General features: G+C 36.7%; 1 protein-coding gene across 2 annotated transcripts in view; it reads left to right on the plus strand.

Annotated features, from left to right (window-relative positions):
* The window catches only part of CXADR (CXADR Ig-like cell adhesion molecule), a 70,213-nt gene that overhangs the window by 28,606 nt on the left and 21,851 nt on the right, over positions 1-19,756 (plus strand). The window contains exons 3-7 of one of the 2 annotated variants that reach the window (XM_063101523.1): positions 817-1,021; positions 13,706-13,861; positions 14,845-14,967; positions 15,496-15,634; positions 16,794-16,977. In XM_063101523.1, coding sequence (XP_062957593.1) covers positions 817-1,021; positions 13,706-13,861; positions 14,845-14,967; positions 15,496-15,634; positions 16,794-16,977 — 807 coding nt within the window. Of the gene's footprint in view, positions 1-816; positions 1,022-13,705; positions 13,862-14,844; positions 14,968-15,495; positions 15,635-16,793; positions 19,048-19,756 lie in introns of those variants that run through there. The other variant, XM_063101520.1, reaches the window with a different exon arrangement.

The raw sequence follows: 19,756 nt of genomic DNA on the forward strand, positions 1-19,756 counted from the left end.
AATGTGTTGAATTAATTTTATCAGAACCACACTCACCGAGTGAGCCACGGGCCGGCCCATTTGTGTTGAATTAATTTTAGAAATTGTTAGAGATGACTATTATAATTCTCTTCCAAGTCAAATTTAAAACAGATTTTTATTTTCCCTCTAAATCTAGCCTTCAGTTACTGCCCTCAAAGCCTGTTACAGTGGCTCAGAAAACTCAGTGAAATTTAGGAAGGGGTCTTTGCTTTAGTCACAGAAGATTGAAAGACTTAGTCACAGTCATTGAAAAGTCTTCTAAACCTGGGTACAAATATCTTAAGAGGTTTATTTAATGATTTTATCCTTTAGAGTCTAGAACCTACAAGTGTCTCCAACTTAGTATTAAGTTAAAAAATGTTGTCTTTTTGTTAGATACCACAGGTAAATCCCACAGGGGAGAGAGTAGTATGTGCTTGATTTTATAGACTTGGTTGGCATATTGCAGCCTTGGAGGCAGATGAAAAATAGAATGTATAGGAATGTGCAAATCTGTGTTCTTGTCCAATCTCACTAAATCACTCAAAGTATACTCGTAAAGTATAGGACTATATTACTTAATCATGTTGGGTCTTGGTTTCTCCATTTAAGATGGGACTGTGGGACTGTATTCAAGGATCACAATGATCCTTTTTTGTCTTCTCATTCTGTGGTTTGCATAATTGTAGGTTTCCTTATCATACTGTGTTCTTTTTCTTTTTTTTGGATTTTACAGTAGCATGGTGTATCCAGACCTTTTTTAATGAAACGGGTTTTTCGTTTGTTTCTCCCCCCTGTCTTTTGGCTTTCTTTTAGATTATTTTATATTCTGGAGACAAAATTTATGACGACTACTATCAAGATCTGAAAGGACGAGTACATTTTACAAGTAGTGATGTTAAATCTGGTGATGCATCAATAAATGTAACAAATTTACAATTATCAGATATTGGCACATATCAGTGCAAAGTGAAAAAAGCTCCTGGTGTTGCAAATAAGAAGATTCAGCTGACAGTTCTTGGTAAGTTATTTTTATTTGTATGAATAGGTTACTTGGTAACAGGGTGAGTGGTCACAGTACTGTAGTAGAAGGATTTACGTAAGACAAAGCTTAGTTTTTTAGAGTAATAATTTTAAACATTCGAAGTACATCTAAATGTCCTCACATGGCATAAAACATAAAGCTAGCGTACTTTTTTAGATAGAACAAATAAGAAATGACCCACTTCTTTGTAAAATTCATAAAAGAGTTTGAAAATAAATGAGGAGTATTGTGGTATGAGGAAGAACCCTAAGCCAAAAGTTAGGAGATCTAAGTTTTTTGCCTTGTCCTCAGAATTTGCTTTGAGAATTAAATAGAACCTCTTTTATTTCCCTGGGCCTTGGCCTCCCATTTTGAAACATAAGAAGATTTGATTATCATTAAATTTATCAGATTTCATTCAGTTCAAAATTGTTATGTGTGCTTTAAGCTTTTACCTTCATTACCCAAGGAATAAATGCGGTTTCTATGATAAATAATTGGAGTATTTATTTATTTATTTTCTTTTTTGGTTTGTTCCTTTTTCTTTCTTCTTGTTTTTTTTGTTGTTGTTGTTGTTTGTTTGTTTGTTTCCTTTTTTGTTTTCTTAATAATTGAAGTATTTAGAATGGAGGGGATGGGATATGATTTTGAATTGGAGAAAGGCCATTAGACATCAGATAGTTATGTAACCTCCCTGCATCCCTGTTTTTCATCAAGTGAGGGGATTAGACAGCTGCTGGGATGTCTTGTAGTTCTCTCTGTGATAGTTAAGAAGGAGGTAACTGTAAACTGATTTGTAAGCTGTCAAAGACTGCAAAATTTGTTATCCTTCTCTAGATTGTGCAATAATGTGCACCAGTATTCTTATCCCTTCGAAATGAGAAGCTTTAAAAGGTTATAGCTTATGCATACGCTTCTAAAACCTTATCGTGGTAGACTTAACAACACAAAATGTACAATGGCTACCATACAGGAGAAAACAGCTATCTTCCTCTCTTTTATCACAGTAATTCCCTGGTTCTGTGGTGCAAGCTATCATGTTTTGGAGGATACCTGAGGACCCACTTTTCATAGGAAATGCTCATTGCTAGAATTGCTTAGCCTTCCCCTGGAAGTAATTAGTCAGGCAATCTCCCCACACCAACTTTTCCCTTGTTCTTTTTGTTTTAGAGACTGATCAGGGGTAGGGTAGAGAAGTAATTAAGTGTTGGGTACCAGAGTCATTTTTGAACATTCTTCTTTTTATGTCACAGCAAACAGAAACTAGAAACAAGAATGCAGATTTTTGTGCATCCCCATGGCAATTTCAGGGGTTGGTAAAGCAGTTTTCTGCTGTTAGCATCATTGAGTAGGCACCCGGGAGGGTCCTGGTAAAATGTACCCCATCCTAAATGGCACAAGTTAAAAATGTTTCCTATGGTGTGAAAGTAAGTGAACCTGAACAAGGAACCAGGAAAATGAATATGGTAACATTGGAGATCCTAGCTTTTTGTGTCTACATTGAGTAAACATGGAGTAACCTTTCTTTTTTATAAATATGCAAGCAGATGAAAGTTTAACAACTGGTCTGAACTCCCAGATGCAGGGATACCTGACTATACCTTCTTTCAATACTGTTTTCCAGGAAGTATTGAACTTTGACTCCTCAAGCCATACTGTGCTCCCCAGCCCTAAAGCATCATTACTTAAATAGTAGTTAAGTACTTAACTACCTATCACCTATAAATAGCCTACTGTCAGGTAGGCTACTTAACTGTTTGGTTAGGTATATCATGCATTCATGACACTTAACCAAAAATTTTCTCATATACTGTATTTATTGAAAAAAAATCCATGTATAAGTGGACGCATATAGTTCAAACCTTTTTGTTAAAGGGTTAAACTTTTAACTGGTTCATGATATACCAAGCAGATTAAACCTGGTTATCACAATTATTTATTGTGAACCCCCTGTTTGATGGTGCAGGTGCATTGAGATAAATGGGAACCATCACCCAGTAAGTCTTGAATTCAAACCAGGGAGGGAAAGGGTATAAACTGGGGATAAGAGGAGAAAGGGAGAAGTGATTTCTGAAGGGACATAGGGATTACTAACTATTAACATATTAGCTATTAACATTATTAACTATTAACATATTAGCTAATCTGGTGAGGCTGTCTCAGAGCTGGAGAAGGATTTCTTGTAGCTTGCTCTTCCGTGTTTTCAGATGAGTCATGACCGCTGTGGGAGAAACCACCAGAATGGATTTCTGTTGACTGTGAGAATAGGATGGAAGCTTATCTGTTGTCTTTGCCTGAAAATTCTGCCTGGATAATCTGGGGGAAAGATAAGATGAATTACCCTCTAGTGACCCGGCTAAGTGGTAGTTCATTGGAGCTCTCACTGCTTCACTGTTAGTGGCTCTGCCTAATACTTTGGTTCTTTTATGGGAAATCTGAAGGAGTTGCCATCATGGCATTCACAGGGTAATGATAGTTCATTCATTGAGCCCTGTGCACTGTGTGGACATGACCCCAGATGGCTGTTCGTTGTCTGGTCATGAGGGGTGGCCTGTTGCTATAGACTGCTCCATTGCCAGAGTCTGCCCTGCTCTTTCAGATACACCAAAAGTGCTTGTGGATGCAGCTCAGTAAAGAAGCTGAAGTGGGTAATGACAACAGAGGGAACTAATTGAAGGTTAATATTGTAGCCACATAACACCAGCACCTTCCCCTGGAGCTCTGAAAGGGTTAATATTGAGAGCTTTTGGTATGAAGGGACTGAGTTGTTTTGAAGAGTAGAGCATGCACAGTTAGCGGTTTGCTGGATGTATAATGTACACTCGGATTGTACCATGCTGCCAGGACATAGTAGCAACAGCATGTGGGGTAGCTTAGTCAACACTGGCCCTAGAGGTTCTGAGAGATTTGCAAGCCATTGGCAGAGGGCAGGGCTTCCTCCCCATACACAGTTTTTATTTTGAAATAATTTTTACTTTTATAGAAAAGTTGCATAAATACAGGAGTTTCTGAGAGTAGTATACCTATCATCTAATTTCCCCTAATGTTTTTGTTGTTGCTGTTCTTGTTTTTTGGGTTTTTTGGCAGCTAGGTGGTATGGGGATCCGAACCCTTGACCTTGGTGCAATAACACCACGCTCTACCCAACTGAGCTAACTAGCCAGCCCTTCCCCTTATGTTGACAACTTACAAAAATCATATTACAGTGATCAAAACCAAGAAATTAACATTGGTACAATACTGCTAACCAAATTACAGCCTAATTTGAATTTTGTAACTAGGATTGAGTCTAGAAGCCACATTGCAGTTATGTCTCCTTAATCTCCTCCAGTCATGTCAAAGGGCACATGATGTCATATCTTTTTGTTAATTGTGATCACTTGGTTTAAGTTTTATTTGATGGGTTTCTACACTGTAAAGTTAACTAATTTTCCCTCTGTAATTAAAAATTATCGTGGGGGAGCTACTTTGAGGCTGCAAATATCCTGTTTCTCCTGTAACTTTTGCTGATTGATTTTAACATCTCTTGATGGGTTTTACCTGGGGCCAGGGTATTTTTGAACCAAGCAGAAATTGCATTCCTGGAAGGATGACATCATGATAAAAGTGTATCCTGTTCCATATAGGGATTTAATACATTAGTCTGTTTTCTGTTGCTTATGACAGAATACCTGGACCTGGGTAATTTATAAGAAAATGAAATTAATTTCTTACAGTATTAGAGGGTGTGAAGTCCGAGGTCCAGGGGGCACATCTGGTGAGGGCCTTCTTCCTGGTGCAGGTGGTGCAGGGATTCAGGGCTGAGAAGAGCGCTTGCTAATGTGTTCACTTGCTGGTCCTCATAAAGCCACCAATTCACACCCATGATAACCATTAAACCGATAACCCATTTCTCCACGAATGGATTAATCCATTTATGAGAACATCATTCTCATGATTCAGTCACCTCTTAAAGTCCTTTCAACACTGCCATATTTGGAATCAAGCTCCCACATGAGCTATGGAGAGGACAAACATTTAGACCATAGTAGAGTGTATTTCCTGTAGACTGACGTAGGCCACCAGCACGGAAGGATGATTATGCAGTGCATGTATGGAGCACAGCATTACTAAATAGGTGGGGTACTATACAACTTGATGGTCATGTACCCTTATCTGGGAAGGACTGTTGGCTCTGTAGATCATGGAGGCAAATGTTCCAAGGACAATGGCCAGGTTTTCTGGAAGCCCAGACCAAAGAAATATTTGGGGAACAAGACTTTATCTGCATTCCCTTTGTGGTTTTCTTTCTTGCATTCCAGCAAAAGTGCCATGGATTAGGAGTTAATCTTCTCTGTGGTGTAATGGTTGATGATAGGCATGGAGAAGACTTGCACTTTCTCCTCCTAGTGGAAAGCAGGTGGGCTACTCCTGAGTGACATTTAGAAACCATTGTTGGTAAAATCTTGTTCTGTTGTGAATGGGGTATGTTGAAAACTCAGATTCAGCTGGGCCCTGAATTTCCTAAGGAGCTGCTTTAAATAACTGTTATTAAATATGTTTGGTAAATAGGAAAGGGACATTTTCAGTAGAAAGTATGAGGGTTAGAGTTAGGGTTAGAATACTATATTACCAATAGATGTTTGATGTATAAAAGCATGGCTTTAGTATCTTATTTACTGCTAGCTTATTCTAATAAAGGATTTACTGGTAGTTTAAATAAATGGAGAACAAGGCTCATTTCATTGAAAACTCACAGGATGAAATAATTTGCACAACTTATTTAAAAGTCCAGTTGATATAGTGTCTGGGGCAACCGATGAGTCTCAAAAACAAATAGATTTTTAAAAAAAAATTTTTTTTTTATTATTATTATTTTTTTAAATTTTATTTTGTCGATATACATTGTGATTGATTATTGTTACCCCATCACCAAAACCTCCCTGCCTCCCCCCCCCCCCAACAATGTCCTTTCTGTTTGCTTGTCGTATCAACTTCAGGTAATTGTGGTTGTTATATCTTCTTCCCCCCACCCTGGTTTTTTTTGTGTGTGTTTGTGTGTGTGAATTTATATATTAATTTTTAGCTCCCACCAATAAGTGAGAACATGTGGTATTTCTCTTTCTGTGCCTGACTCGTTTCACTTAATATAATTCTCTTAAGGTCCATCCATGTTGTTGCAAATGGCAGTATTTCATTAGTTTTTATAGCTGAGTAGTATTCCGTTGTGTAGATGTACCACATTTTCTGTATCCACTCATCCGGTGATGGACATTTGGGCTGGTTCCAACTCTTGGCTATTGTAAAGAGTGCTGCAATGAACATTGGGAAACAGGTATACCTTCGACTTGATGATTTCCATTCCTCTGGGTATATTCCCAAAAGTGGGATAGCTGGGTCGTATGGTAGATCTATCTGCAATTGTTTGAGGAACCTCCATACCATTTTCCATAGAGGCTGCACCATTTTGCAGTCCCACCAACAATGTATGAGAGTTCCTTTTTCTCTGCAACCTCGCCAGCATTTATCGTTCAGAGTCTTTTGGATTTTAGCCATCCTAACTGGGGTTAGATGGTATCTCAGTGTGGTTTTGATTTGCATTTCCTGGATGCTGAGTGATGTTGAGCATTTTTTCATATGTCTGTTGGCCATTTGTATATCTTCCTTAGAGAAATGCCTACTTAGCTCTTTTGCCCATTTTTTAATTGGGTTGCTTGTTTTCTTCTTGTAAAGTTGTTTGAGTTCCTTATATATTCTGGATATTAATCCTTTGTCAGATGTATATTTTGCAAATATTTTCTCCCACTCTGTTGGTTGTCTTTTAACTCTGTTAATTGTTTCTTTTGCTGTGCAGAAGCTTTTTAGTTTGATATAATCCCATTTGTTTATTTTTCCTTTGGTTGCCCGTGCTTTTGGGGTCGTATTCATGAAGTCTGTGCCCAGTCCTATTTCCTGAAGTGTTTCTCCTATGTTTTCTTTAAGAAGTTTTATTGTTTCAGGGTGTATATTTAAATCTTTAATCCATTTTGAGTTGATTTTAGTATATGGTGAGAGGTATGGGTCTAGTTTCATTCTCCTGCATATGGATATCCAGTTATCCCAGCACCATTTGCTGAAGAGGCAGTCCCTTCCCCAGTGAATAGGCTTGGTGCCTTTGTCAAAGACCAGATGGCAGTAAGTGTGTGGGTTGATTTCTGGATTCTCTATTCTATTCCATTGATCAGTGTGTCTGTTTTTATGCCAGTACCATACTGTTTTGGTTATTATAGCTTTGTAGTATAGCTTAACATCGGGTAGTGTTATGCCTCCAGCTTTATTTTTTTTTGCTCAGCATTGCTTTGGCTATGCGTGGTCTTTTATTGTTCCATATAAATGACTGGATAGTTTTTTCCATTTCTGAGAAAACTGTCTTTGGAATTTTGATGGGGATTGCATTGAATTTCTATATCACTTTGGGTAGTATGGACATTTTCACTATGTTGATTCTTCCAATCCAAGAGCATGGGATATCTTTCCATCTTCTTGTATCCTCTCTAGTTTCTCTCAGCAGTGGTTTGTAGTTCTCATTATAGAGATTTTTCACCTCCTTGGTTAACTCAATTCCTAAGTATTTTATTTTTTTGGTGGCTATTGTAAATGGGCAGGCTTTCTTGATTTCTCGTTCTGCATGTTCACTATTGGAGAAAAGAAATGCTACTGATTTTTGTGTGTTGATTTTGTATCCTGCTACTGTGCTGAAATCATTTATCAATTCCAACAGTTTTTTTGTAGAGGTTTTAGGCTGTTCGATATATAGGATCTTGTCATCTGCAAACAGGGACACTTTGACTTCATCTTTTCCAATCTGGATGCCCTTTATTTCCTTCTCTTCTCTGATTGCTCTGGCTAGTACTTCCAACACTATGTTGAATAGGAGTGGTGAGAGTGGGCATCCTTTTCTAGTTCCTGTTCTTAAAGGAAAAGCTTTCAGCTTTTCCCCATTCAGGATGATATTGGCTGTGGGTTTGTTATATATGGCTTTAATTGTGTTGAGATACTTTCCCTCTATACCTAACTTATAGAGGGTCTTTGTCATGAATGAGTGCTGAACTTTATCAAATGCTTTTTCAGCATCTATAGAGATGATCATATGGTCCTTGTGTTTGACTTTATTAATATGGTGTATCACATTTATTGATTTGCATATGTTGAACCAACCTTGCATCCCTGGGATGAATCCCACTTGATCGTGGTGAATAATTTTACATATGTGTTGCTGTAGTCTGTTTGCTAGTATTTTAGTGAGGATTTTTGCATCTATATTCATCAAGGATATTGGCCTGTAGTTTTCTTTTTTGGTTATATCTTTACCTGGTTTTGGTATCAGGATGATGTTTGCTTCATAGAATGGAGTTTGGGAGATTTGCGTCCGTTTCAATCTTTTGGAATAGTTTGTAAAGAATGGGTGTCAATTCCTCTTTGAATGTTTGGTAAAATTCTGCTGTGAATCCATCTGATCCTGGGCTTTTCTTTGTTGGGAGCCTTCTGATAACAGCTTCAATCTCCTTTATTGTTATTGGTCTGTTCAAATTTTCTGCATCTTCATGGTTCAGTTTTGGGAGCTTGTGTGTGTCCAGAAATTTATCCATTTCCTCCAGATTTTCAAATTTGTTGGCGTATAGTTGTTTATAGTAGTCTTGAATGATTCCTTGTATTTCAGATGAATCAGTTGTAATATCGCCTTTTTCATTTCTAATTTTTGTTATTTGAGTCTTCTCTCTTCTTTTTTTTGTTAGCTATGCTAATGGTTTGTCAATTTTATTTAACTTTTCAAAAAACCAACTTTTTGATTCATTGATCTTTTGATTTGTTTTTTGGGTTTCAATTTCATTCAGTTCTGCTCTGATCTTAATGATTTCTTTCCGTCTGCTAACTTTAGGTTTGGATTGTTCTTGTTTTTCTAGTTCTTTAAGGTGAAGTGTTAGGTTGTTCACTTGCCATCTTTCCATTCTTCTGAGGTGAGCATTTAATGCAATAAATTTCCCCCTTAATACTGCTTTTGCAGTATCCCACAGGTTTTGGTATGATGTATCATTATTTTCATTAGTTTCAAGAAATTTTTTGATTTCCTGCTTGATTTCTTCTTGGACCCATATGTCATTAAGTAGAATGCTGTTTAATTTCCATGTGTTTGTATAGTTTCCAGAGTTTCGTTTGTTATTAATTTCTAGATTTAATCCATTGTGGTCTGAGAAAATACATGGGATAATTCCAATTTTTTTGAATTTATTGAGACTTGATTTGTGACCTAATATGTGATCTATCCTGGAGAATGATCCATGTGCTGATGAGAAGAATGAATATTCTGAGGTTGTTGGGTGGAATGTTCTGTAGATATCTGCCAATTCCAATTGGTCTAGAGTCTTGTTTAGATCTTGTGTTTCTCTACTGATTCTTTGCCTAGATGATCTGTCTAATATTGACAGTGGGGTGTTCAGGTCCCCTGCTATTATGGTATTAGTGTCTATTTCCTTCTTTAGGTCTAATAGAGTTTGTTTTATAAATCTGGCTGCTCCAACATTGGGTGCGTACATATTTATGATTGTTATGTCTTCTTGATGGGTCAGTCCTTTTATCATTAAGTAAGGTCCCTCATTGTCTCTTTTTATAGTTTTTAGTTTAAAGTCTATTTTGTCAGATATAAGAATAGCTACTCCAGCTCGTTTTTCTTTTCTGTTTCCATGGTAAATCTTTTTCCATCCTTTCACTCTTAGTCTATGTGAATCTTTATGGGAGAGGTAGGTCTCTTGTAGGCAGCATATAGTTGGGTTCTGCTTTTTGATCCAGTCAGCCAGTCTGTGTCTTTTGATTGGGGAATTTAAGCCTTTTATATTAAGAGTTGTTATTGAAAGGTGTTGATTTATTCCTAGCATTTTATTGGTTGTTTGGTTGTCTTAGGTGTCTTTTGTTCCTTGCTTTCTGATTTACTGTTTGGCTTCTGTGTTTGTTGGTTCCTTAGGTTGTAGATAACGTTTTTGTTTTTTGTTTTGTCTTCATGAATGCCATTTTTATTATACTAGTGGGTTTTGATTTTTCTTGGGTTTTTGTGGCAGTGGTAGTTATTTTTCAGGAACCAAACCCAGTACTCCCTTGAGGATTTCTTGTAAGGGTGGTCGTGTGGTAGTGAACTCCCGCAGATTTTGTTTGTCTGAGAAATATACTATTTGCCCTTCATTTCGGAAGGATAGCCTTGCAGGGTAGAGTATTCTTGGTTGGCAATCTTTGTCTTTTAGTATTTTGAAAATATCATCCCATTTCTTTCTAGCTGTTAGGGTTTGTGATGAAAAGTCTGATGTTAGCCTGATTGGCCCTCCCTTATAGGCGATTTGACGCTTCTCTCTTGTAGCTTTTAAGATTCTCTCTTTGTCTCTGAGTCTTGCCAATTTGACTATAACATGTCTTGGAGAAGGCCTTTTGGGTTGAATACGTTTGGTGATCATTGAGCTTCCTGGATCTGAAGATCTGTGATTTTTCCTATACCTGGGAAGTTTTCTGTCACTATTTTGTTGAATATGTTTTCAATGGAATCTCCATTTTCCTCCCCTTCTGGAATACCCATGACTCGGATATTTGAGCTCTTAAGGTTGTCTGATATCTCTCTCAGATTTTCTTCAATGTCTTTGATTCTTTTTTCTTTCTTTTTGTCTGCTTGTGTTATTTCAAACAGCCCATCTTCAAGTTTAGAGGTTCTCTCTTCAAGTTTGACAAGCCTGCTGGTTAAACTCTCCGTTGTGTTTTTTATTTCGCTGAATAACTTCTTCAGTTCAGCAAGTTCTGCTACATTTTTTTTCAGGACATTGATTTCCTTGTACATTTCCTCTTTCGGGTCCTGTATACTTTTCCTCATTTCATCATGATGTCTAGCTGTGTTTTCTTGTATCTCATTCAGTTTCCTTAGAATTATCACTCGAAATTCCTTGTCAGTCATTTTAAGGGCTTCTTGTTCTATAGGATCTAGAGTTTGAGATTTATTAACTTTTGGTGGTGTACTTTCTTGATTTTTTGTATTTCTGGTATCTTTTTTTTGATGTTTATTCATTGTGGCAGGGGGTTTCACAGTCCACCGGTTTGAGACTATTGACTAACTAAGATGTTGCTGTGGTTGCCAATTTGATATGGCTACCTCCGTTACTGCTCAGTTGGCCTCTAGTGCCTTGTGTGTATGGTTGCCTTGGGTCTTGGGCCTCTCTGGGGAGCCACCTCTCTGGTCAGCTTGGACTCTGCTAGGCTGCTGGATCACGTACCACAGGGTGTGTGATCTCTGCTGAGCTTTCACTTCCTGTGCAGGACTTCTCCCTGTTAGTTTCTGAGGCTGGGAAGTCCAAAGTCCATCTGGTGGTGGCAACAGTGACCCAGGTGTCTCCCATTGTAAGATGGTGGAAGCTCTTTGCACATTTTTAAATCCATTTTGTTTTGTTTTGTTTTGACGATTATTTTGGTTTTCAAAACAAAAAAAGAATGAATTGGAAAGCACCAAAATGAAAAATTTTATGCTTCAATGCACACCATCAATAAAGTGAAAAGACAAGAGTTTCTGAGGCTGGGAAGTCCAAAGTCCATCTGGTGGTGGCAGCAGTGACCCAGGGGTCTCACATTGTAAGATGGTGGAAGCAGAGAGAGAAAAAGAAATAGATTTGCTTAGAAAAATCAACAATGCAGTTAAATGCATCTGTTGGTCCTTATTAAAATGTACAAGTAGTAACAGATGAAGGGGAGAAATAGAATTAAATTTATGAAGAAGTATTTAGAAATGTTAGAAGGAGTGAGGTCATGACTGAAAGCCTTAGTTAAAGATACCCCATTGGATATGACAAATTCTGTTGGCCAACTTTAGGAAAGAGTTTGGCAGTTTCTTACAGTGTTAAACATGCACTTACCATATTACCCAGCAATTACCAAGAGAAAGGAAAACATATGCCAGTGTTTACATGAGTGTTCAAGCAGTGTTGTTCATGATAGTGCAAAATCCTAAAACCCATTCACCTTTATTATTCATGGTAGCAAAAAAATAAAAACCCATTCCAGACTGAAAAGACGAAAATCAGCTTAGACTAAAAAAAGAAAGTAAGCAGTCTTACCATTTATTAGGCTGGGAGGATAGATAGATGCAGATAAAGGCAGCTACTGAATTTATAGGAAACATTGTTTCTCCCAAGGTCATAGAACAGCAGTAAACTATAGACTATTGCTGTCTTCCTAATGCTGCCCCCAACCCACTTTGCACTTCCCATCCTTTACTGGGATACTCAGTTACTAAATGGCCCGGTCTCCTGACAGCACCTGCTTCCTATTAAATCCCTGCTTCTCCTAATTTCTCCTCAGAAACAGCTGGTTGAGAGCTGATCACCGCTTCCTTTGGAGTCTCTTCAGAACCCTTCAGAAACCTTCCTCTTGTCCAGTGGCATTCCACAGTTCCTCATAGTGCCTTCCTCGGTCTTGTCAATCTGATTTTGAGAGACTACACACTTGCTCCTTGTCAGTTTGGCTAATTAGGCTGTAACAGTAGTCCCCAAACTGGAAACACGGTTCATCAATAGGTGAACAGATAAACTTGTGTTACAGTCATTCAGTGGAATACTATTTGGCAATAAAAAAGGACTACTGATATTTACAGCAACATGGATCAATCTTAAAAACATTATTATGCTGAATAAAAGAAGACAAAAAAGCACAGACTGTATTATTTCATTCATAAGATTCTAGAGGAAGCGGATCTAATCTATAGCAATGGAAATCTGATCAGTGGCTGTCTGGGGCCAGGGTTTTGGAGTGAGATCTACTGCAGCCAGCATGAGAGGACTTTCTTGGGAGAGGGTTGGAGTGGTGCTTAGTGGATATATGTATATATACATTTATTAAAAGTGATCAACCCATCAAACATGGTATGCAGGTATTGATAGTCAACTCTACACCACAAATATGTGTAATCAATTATGCTTTAATAAAAAAAAGTAATCAACCCACATAATTAACATGTTAATTTTATTGTATGAATATTTTGCCTTAATAAAGTTCAGTAGAAAAGTATGCAATGCCAAAGTGTTGATCCAGGGTTAGGGTGAGTTGCAGGTAATGTGGTTAGCAGCTATTCTAAACAATTACACAGAAAGATCTGAAATACAGCCTCAGAGATACCTTTTTATAACACTGCTTTCTGGATGGATTTGAGTTAATATAAATACAGAATGTTAATTGGTCCTTGCTGCACTAAGTGAATTGTCTCTGTTATCAGCATTATTGATTATAACCCCCCTGATTGTCGGGGTAATGGTACTAGAGGGGTGTGACTTGGTACACGCTTCCAGAGGGCTACATGTCAAGCATGGAGAAAAATAGGTAAAGAATGGAGGGGGGAGCTTCCTTGAGTCAAGTGGTGCAGCCCATATCATCTTTGCATTCCACAGGATTGCCCCATGGAACAGAGGGGCACTGAGCCAAACCTCTTTATGCAATGGCTCCTTGCCTAAGCTCATTCTTTCCTGTTTTGTGTTGGATAAAGCTAAGAGCTAATGTTGACAACCATTTGCGGTCTTTTGTCAATTCTTAACCTGGGACCAAATGATAATGAGTCAGTGGTTGTGCACCGTGCTGCCTGTTTAAGTAATCATTATAAAAAATGAATTCCATTCACTTATATAGTCGTGATTTATTATTTTTTTTCAGTTAAACCTTCAGGTACAAGATGCTCCGTTGATGGATCAGAAGAAATTGGAAGTGACTTTAAACTAATATGTGAACCAAAAGAAGGTTCACTTCCATTACAATATGAATGGCAAAAATTGTCTGATTCACAGAAAATGCCCACCTCATGGTTAGCAGGTACTGATGACAATATAATTTGTACCATGTGCCATTGATTTGGACTTAAATCTAGTAGTGTTTGTGTGTGCATGTTTATATATTTTTAATTCCCAAATGCCTTCCCCTTTCTATACAGAACAATCAAGGTGTCTGTGGGAATTATTCAGTGTTTTATAATGAAAGTATATGATATAAATGAAGAGGTATTTCTGTAATGAGTTCACCTTTCAGGATATTACCATTAGTTACTTTGGTGGTTTTTTTTTTTTTTTTTAATTGATGGAAAATATTCATGATCATAAATTAGGTAGTGACTAAATATAGCAAGAGTTGGATCTTAACTATTATGCCTAGATTTGTGTTGAAGATGCAGTAATTTACCCATGGTGTGTCTGTAAATAAGTTTTTTAAAAACCTGGGTGACACTAACTAGAAAGTTACAAATTGGCTGTCTGGTTCCTCACCTGTTTGTTCCATTCACCTGTTAGTTCAAACTAATTAGCATACTCTACCCTTTCCCCATCTACCCCACCCGGGTCTTAAGTAGCTTTTCTCTCCGCCTATCTTTTTTTCAAACTAAGAGGCCAAACTGGGTGACCCCTTCTGACTTATTTTCCATGTTTCTTCCATCTGGGGGATAAAATAGGTCTTGTAAATTTTCCTGCTGCATGAAAAGGTCTTTGTGGAATGGGATGTTTTAATATTCAGACATGACCCAAAATGAATTTGCAACTGCCACACAGTGGACCAATGCCCCTACTTCAGCAGAAGCTCTGTGGCTGAGGGGATCATGGTTATTTTCGCCTTGATACATATGAACTGGAAGCATGATTGTTTGAATCCTGGAGAAGTGCATGTGGCTTAACGCAGTTTGTTTGCACCCAGGTTTGGTCTGTCTTGCTTTTAACTGGATTGTCAAACTTGGTAAAGTTTACCTTTACTACAAACTTAGAGCAATACATACTAGAAAAATGAGTTTGCTTTTTCTACTCTTCCCATAGAAATGACTTCATCTGTTATATCTGTAAAAAATGCCACATCTGAGTACTCTGGGACGTACAGCTGTACAGTCAGAAACAGAGTGGGCTCTGATCAGTGCCTCCTGCGCCTAGATGTTGTTCCTCGTAAGTATGTTCTTTCTATCTGTTGTGATACTTTGTTTTGTTTCTGTTATCTTTATATAACTTGGTTTAGTTCGGTCAGCAAGTATGTATTGAGGGCAAGGGGATGCTAACTTTGATCTGAACACTCTGTGGCTTGGTTATTAGCTTCTCTAGCTTGCAGAGAAGCAAAAATACATTTTACTAATAAAACCATCATTGCAATATTAGGAGGGTAAGAGTTGTCACATCAACTCTTGTACCATACCTAGCAGTTATAAATACAAGTAGCTTAGAATATTCTTATATGCTAACCAATATAGCTTTGATATTAAAATCTGTTAGACAGGTTTTATCATTTTGAAACAGATTACACAGTTCAGAAGAAAGTTCTTTTTATGGATTTTCCCCTGGATCAAACCAAGTAAGTAATTTGTCTCTTAAAGTGAATATGTGCAATGAAATCAATCTATCAATATGTATCTTACCTTTAATATCGATAAATATAGTTTTTTTGGTTTACTACTAATTCTTATTAACATCTTATTCTAGCTGCAAATAGAGCTGGAACAATTGCAGGAGCCATTATAGGAACTTTGCTTGCTCTAGTGCTCATTGGTCTTATCATCTTTTGCTGTCATAAAAAGCGCAGAGAAGAAAAATATGAAAAGGAAGTTCATCATGACATCAGGTACTTAAGTGAAACAGGAGTTAACTCATGTATACCAAACGTGTCTAACCATCGAAAGTCTCTACTCTATGAGTATTGGATAAAAACTTTGGCACCTCCCCACTACACATTTGAAAGCATTTACTTTCAATTTCTTTTCTTTTCTTTTTTTTTTTTTAGTGGCTGGCTGGTATGGAGATCCAAACCCTTGACCTTGGTGTTACAAGGCTGTGCTCTAACCAACTACACTAACCAGCCAGCCCTACATTCAGTTTCAAGTGCACAAGTCCAACCACCCTGCATTGTCTCCCTCTCCCCAAACTTTTTTGCACCCCATTTTACCCTACTGCAAAATGCCTTCTCACAATAAAATGGCTAGGATGAAGTTTTCAAAAAATGGAGATGTTGAGTTTTTTTTGTTTGTTTTTTTTAAAGATCTGATAGTATCAAGTGACGTGGTAGTTTGTAGTACTATTGGTAGTGTGATTTTGTTTTTGTTTTTTTTAAAAAATATTCTAAATTAGTAGATCCTAACTAGAAGTGCACATTGGATTATAGAACTCTTAACTCATGACTGTATACCCTGGATATTGATATTTGTTTGGTCTGGGGTGGGGTCTGAGCACTTGGATTTTTAAAATGCATCAGCAGTAATTCAAATATATATTCTTTTTCAGTGCTTGGAGTGAACATTCTTATGTCTGCAAACTTAAATCTGTAAGGTTTTCAGTTAAGGTCTTAGATAACTTTCATAGCAAAAAGGAACTTTTTTCTTTTATATTTTTAGGATAGAAATATATTTGTAGGTGTTAGTGTTTTATCAGTTATAAAGTATTACATTACTGTAACTACATCATCTTGATCAGTAATACTAGAGATATGAAATTATTTGAGATTCATTCTTGTAAGGCAACATTAAAGAATCATATGCATTTGTATAAAAACTATATTTCATTATGAGTGAAGTTAGACATTCTAATCAAAATGATAAAGTGGGGACAAATACAGTTCATGACATGCCTCCTTGCTCTGCTTGCTTTTTTTGTGATACACATATACTTTTATATACTTAGTACTTAACTAGATCCCCTTACCCATGCTTCATAGCTTACAAACAAGGGTAATTGAAGGTTTTTAGAAACTTGTTCTTTTAACCTGTTTTGGGGACCTTGCTTTCCAGGGAAGATGTGCCGCCTCCAAAGAGCCGTACGTCCACTGCCAGAAGCTACATAGGCAGCAATCATTCATCTTTGGGATCCATGTCTCCTTCCAACATGGAAGGATATTCTAAGACTCAGTATAACCAAGTACCGAGTGAAGACTTTGAACGCACTCCGCAGAGTCCAACTCTCCCTCCCGCTAAGGTAGCTGCCCCTAATCTAAGTCGAATGGGAGCGGTTCCTGTGATGATTCCAGCACAGAGCAAGGATGGTTCTATAGTATAGAACCTCCATACCTTTCATCTATACTCTTCCTTGCTTTTCTTCTCTTGATATATGAAAACCTAGTCTGTTCTAAACTTTGTTACCCACCTCAAAATATATCCAAAAGAAGTTAATCAGAAACTTGTAAGAAATATACTTCAGAAAATTTTGTTTGGTTTTATTGAAACAGTAAAGGCATTAATGTTAGTAAAGATAAACTCACCATCCGAAAAAGCTGGCTTGTCTTTCAAGAGGCTGATTTTAAAACTTTCTAAATATCAATACCTAAGTAAGATGTAGCACTTTTAATATGAAATCATAGGTGAAGAAATTGATGAACTTACATGCATACCAAATTGATACTTGAATCATCTGAAAGTGGTACTTGATAATTTCTACAATTATTTTTAGGATGTCTGTCTCATTTATTTATGACTCAACAGTCTACCCCAAATTAGTATACATCTATGGCAAAATTACTTACATATGTTTGTATTTGTTTTTATAGCTTCTCTGAAAACTCTAAATGTGTTTGGAATATCTCTAATGACACAAAAACACTACAGTGTTTTAGAAATTACTACTTAGACTTCCAAGTCATTCATAAATCTTCTCTGTGATTTCTTAAGTATTTAATTGATAGACTGCTACAGGCAACAGGGACATAGTAAGCTCTTTTATGTGCTAAAGCACAGGAGTGTCTGTCAGATTCAGTTAGAACATTTGCTGTCAGCTGCATGTAGAGATGACACTGTTGGTGCAATAGTGGGGACAGATCTTGTTGATAGTGATCTGATGCCTTGAGGCTTGTGGTGTTCTTCAAAACGGTGACCAGCCAGATCAAGGATGTAGTATTTCACAGTTCCCAACTGAACACTGGCTCTCCACTTTAAGTGATATTTTTCTAATAAGAAAATATTATAATTCATTTATTATTTGACAATTATAGATTGAAATTCCCTAGTTATCAATTCTAAATTTATTGGGGGTTTTTTTCTGGTTCAGTGTTGTTTTTTGTTTTGCCTTTTTTTTTTTGGATAGTGTTACATATTATATGTTCTAGAAACATGTAATCCTAAATTTACTCTATTGAATGCAGTTCCTGGATGATATTTTCTTCATAGGCTGAATGATCAAATATATTTTAAGCAAGTAGTGTCTTCCATCAATTCTGTATTCCAGACTTGGGAGAAGGTACGGTTGCTGTTGTGTGGCCAAACATGTCTTTGTGTAGTTCCAGTAAATCAAGTTGAGCTTTGAAAAAGTTTGAGTCTAGTTTTGTGAGAGTGATTTACTCTTCAAAAAAGAAAAGAAAATTTAGAAAAAGGAGAAAAGGAATACTCCTACCTGCCAAATGTGTTAAATACTGTTTAAGCAGAAGAAAGTGGATTTATTGTATTTCCCTTAAGATTGTGAGGGAATGTGGATATAGTAGGATGAGCCAACAGTTTCTTTAGTATATAAGGTCTGCAATAAATTATTTCACTAACTCTAAAACCTTTTCCCTAGATTTTAGTAGGGAGTTGGTTTCTATTAACCTTTTTGGGTGCTGTGGTAATAAATGCTACATTATAAATTAATGATGGCATGTATTTACAACTAGGCAGAGTATTGTGTACACTTTTTAATGGTAAACTTAAGCTGAATGTCTGTGTAATGGATTAATGTATAGTTTTACATATTTGGAAGCATTTTTAAACAGGTTTTTGACCTTACATAAAATTACTTTTATACTTGTGTTAACATTTTCATCTGTGCCTTTTGGGTAATTTAATTTCTATTATGAATTTCTGGTGCCTATGAGCTAGCTATCACCTACCTGAAAGGTGCTTAGAGGTGAAGGTACTGTTTCTAAAAATGCATCACTGTGACACACCTTTCTATCCTCATACTTTCAATCTTGCCTCTTCTTCTCTTTTCTTTTTGGATGTAACTTAAATGATTGTGTTATTCATAAAGATTTAAAAATTTTAACATCCCAAACACTCTTTTGTGTTTCTGATTTTATAACAGTAGCTATTTTTGAATGCCAGGTATTTGACCTGTTTTATATGAATAAAATTTATTTATAAGATATAAGAATAAATAAATAAGCAGGACACAAACTTTAATAGTAAAAATCTTTGGTCCTTCCTATTCCTGATTTTCATGTAATAAAGATTATGCCATCAATCTAAGTAGAAATTGTATACAAAGCAGACATGTGTAAGACTTTCCTTCCCTTAGATATCATGTTTATCTAAGATTTAGCTATAAATAAATCAGAATTTCTTCCAGAAAGGCTTTTAGCTCAGAATCATACCAACTACAGTCTGAGGTAATAGGCTTGTGAAAAAATCACTTATGTAACCTGAAGAGACTGATTGAGTGTGATTAAGTTTAGAGGACTTAGTTTAGTTTAGACTTATGTCACCAGCTATTCTCATTGTAATTTTCATTTGATCCAGAGGTTAGATAGTACTGATAATTTCCATTGAGCCAGAGATCAAATATTTGTTCTAGAATTACTATTGGTAATCACCAAGTAGTTCATCAAAAAATTAAAGCATTTCAGCTAGAGAGCCAAACATCTGTCAAGGACCGCTCGCATCTTAAGCAAAACCATTTGATTCCACTGTATACCTGAGAGACTTGATACCATCTCTTTTAAGTTACACGGGATAATTTGAAGAGAAATGATACTGTAGCGTATATAGTTCTGGGCTTGGAATATAGAGCA

Source organism: Cynocephalus volans, chromosome 1, assembly GCF_027409185.1.
Source record: "Cynocephalus volans isolate mCynVol1 chromosome 1, mCynVol1.pri, whole genome shotgun sequence".
NCBI classification, from domain to species: domain Eukaryota; kingdom Metazoa; phylum Chordata; class Mammalia; order Dermoptera; family Cynocephalidae; genus Cynocephalus; species Cynocephalus volans.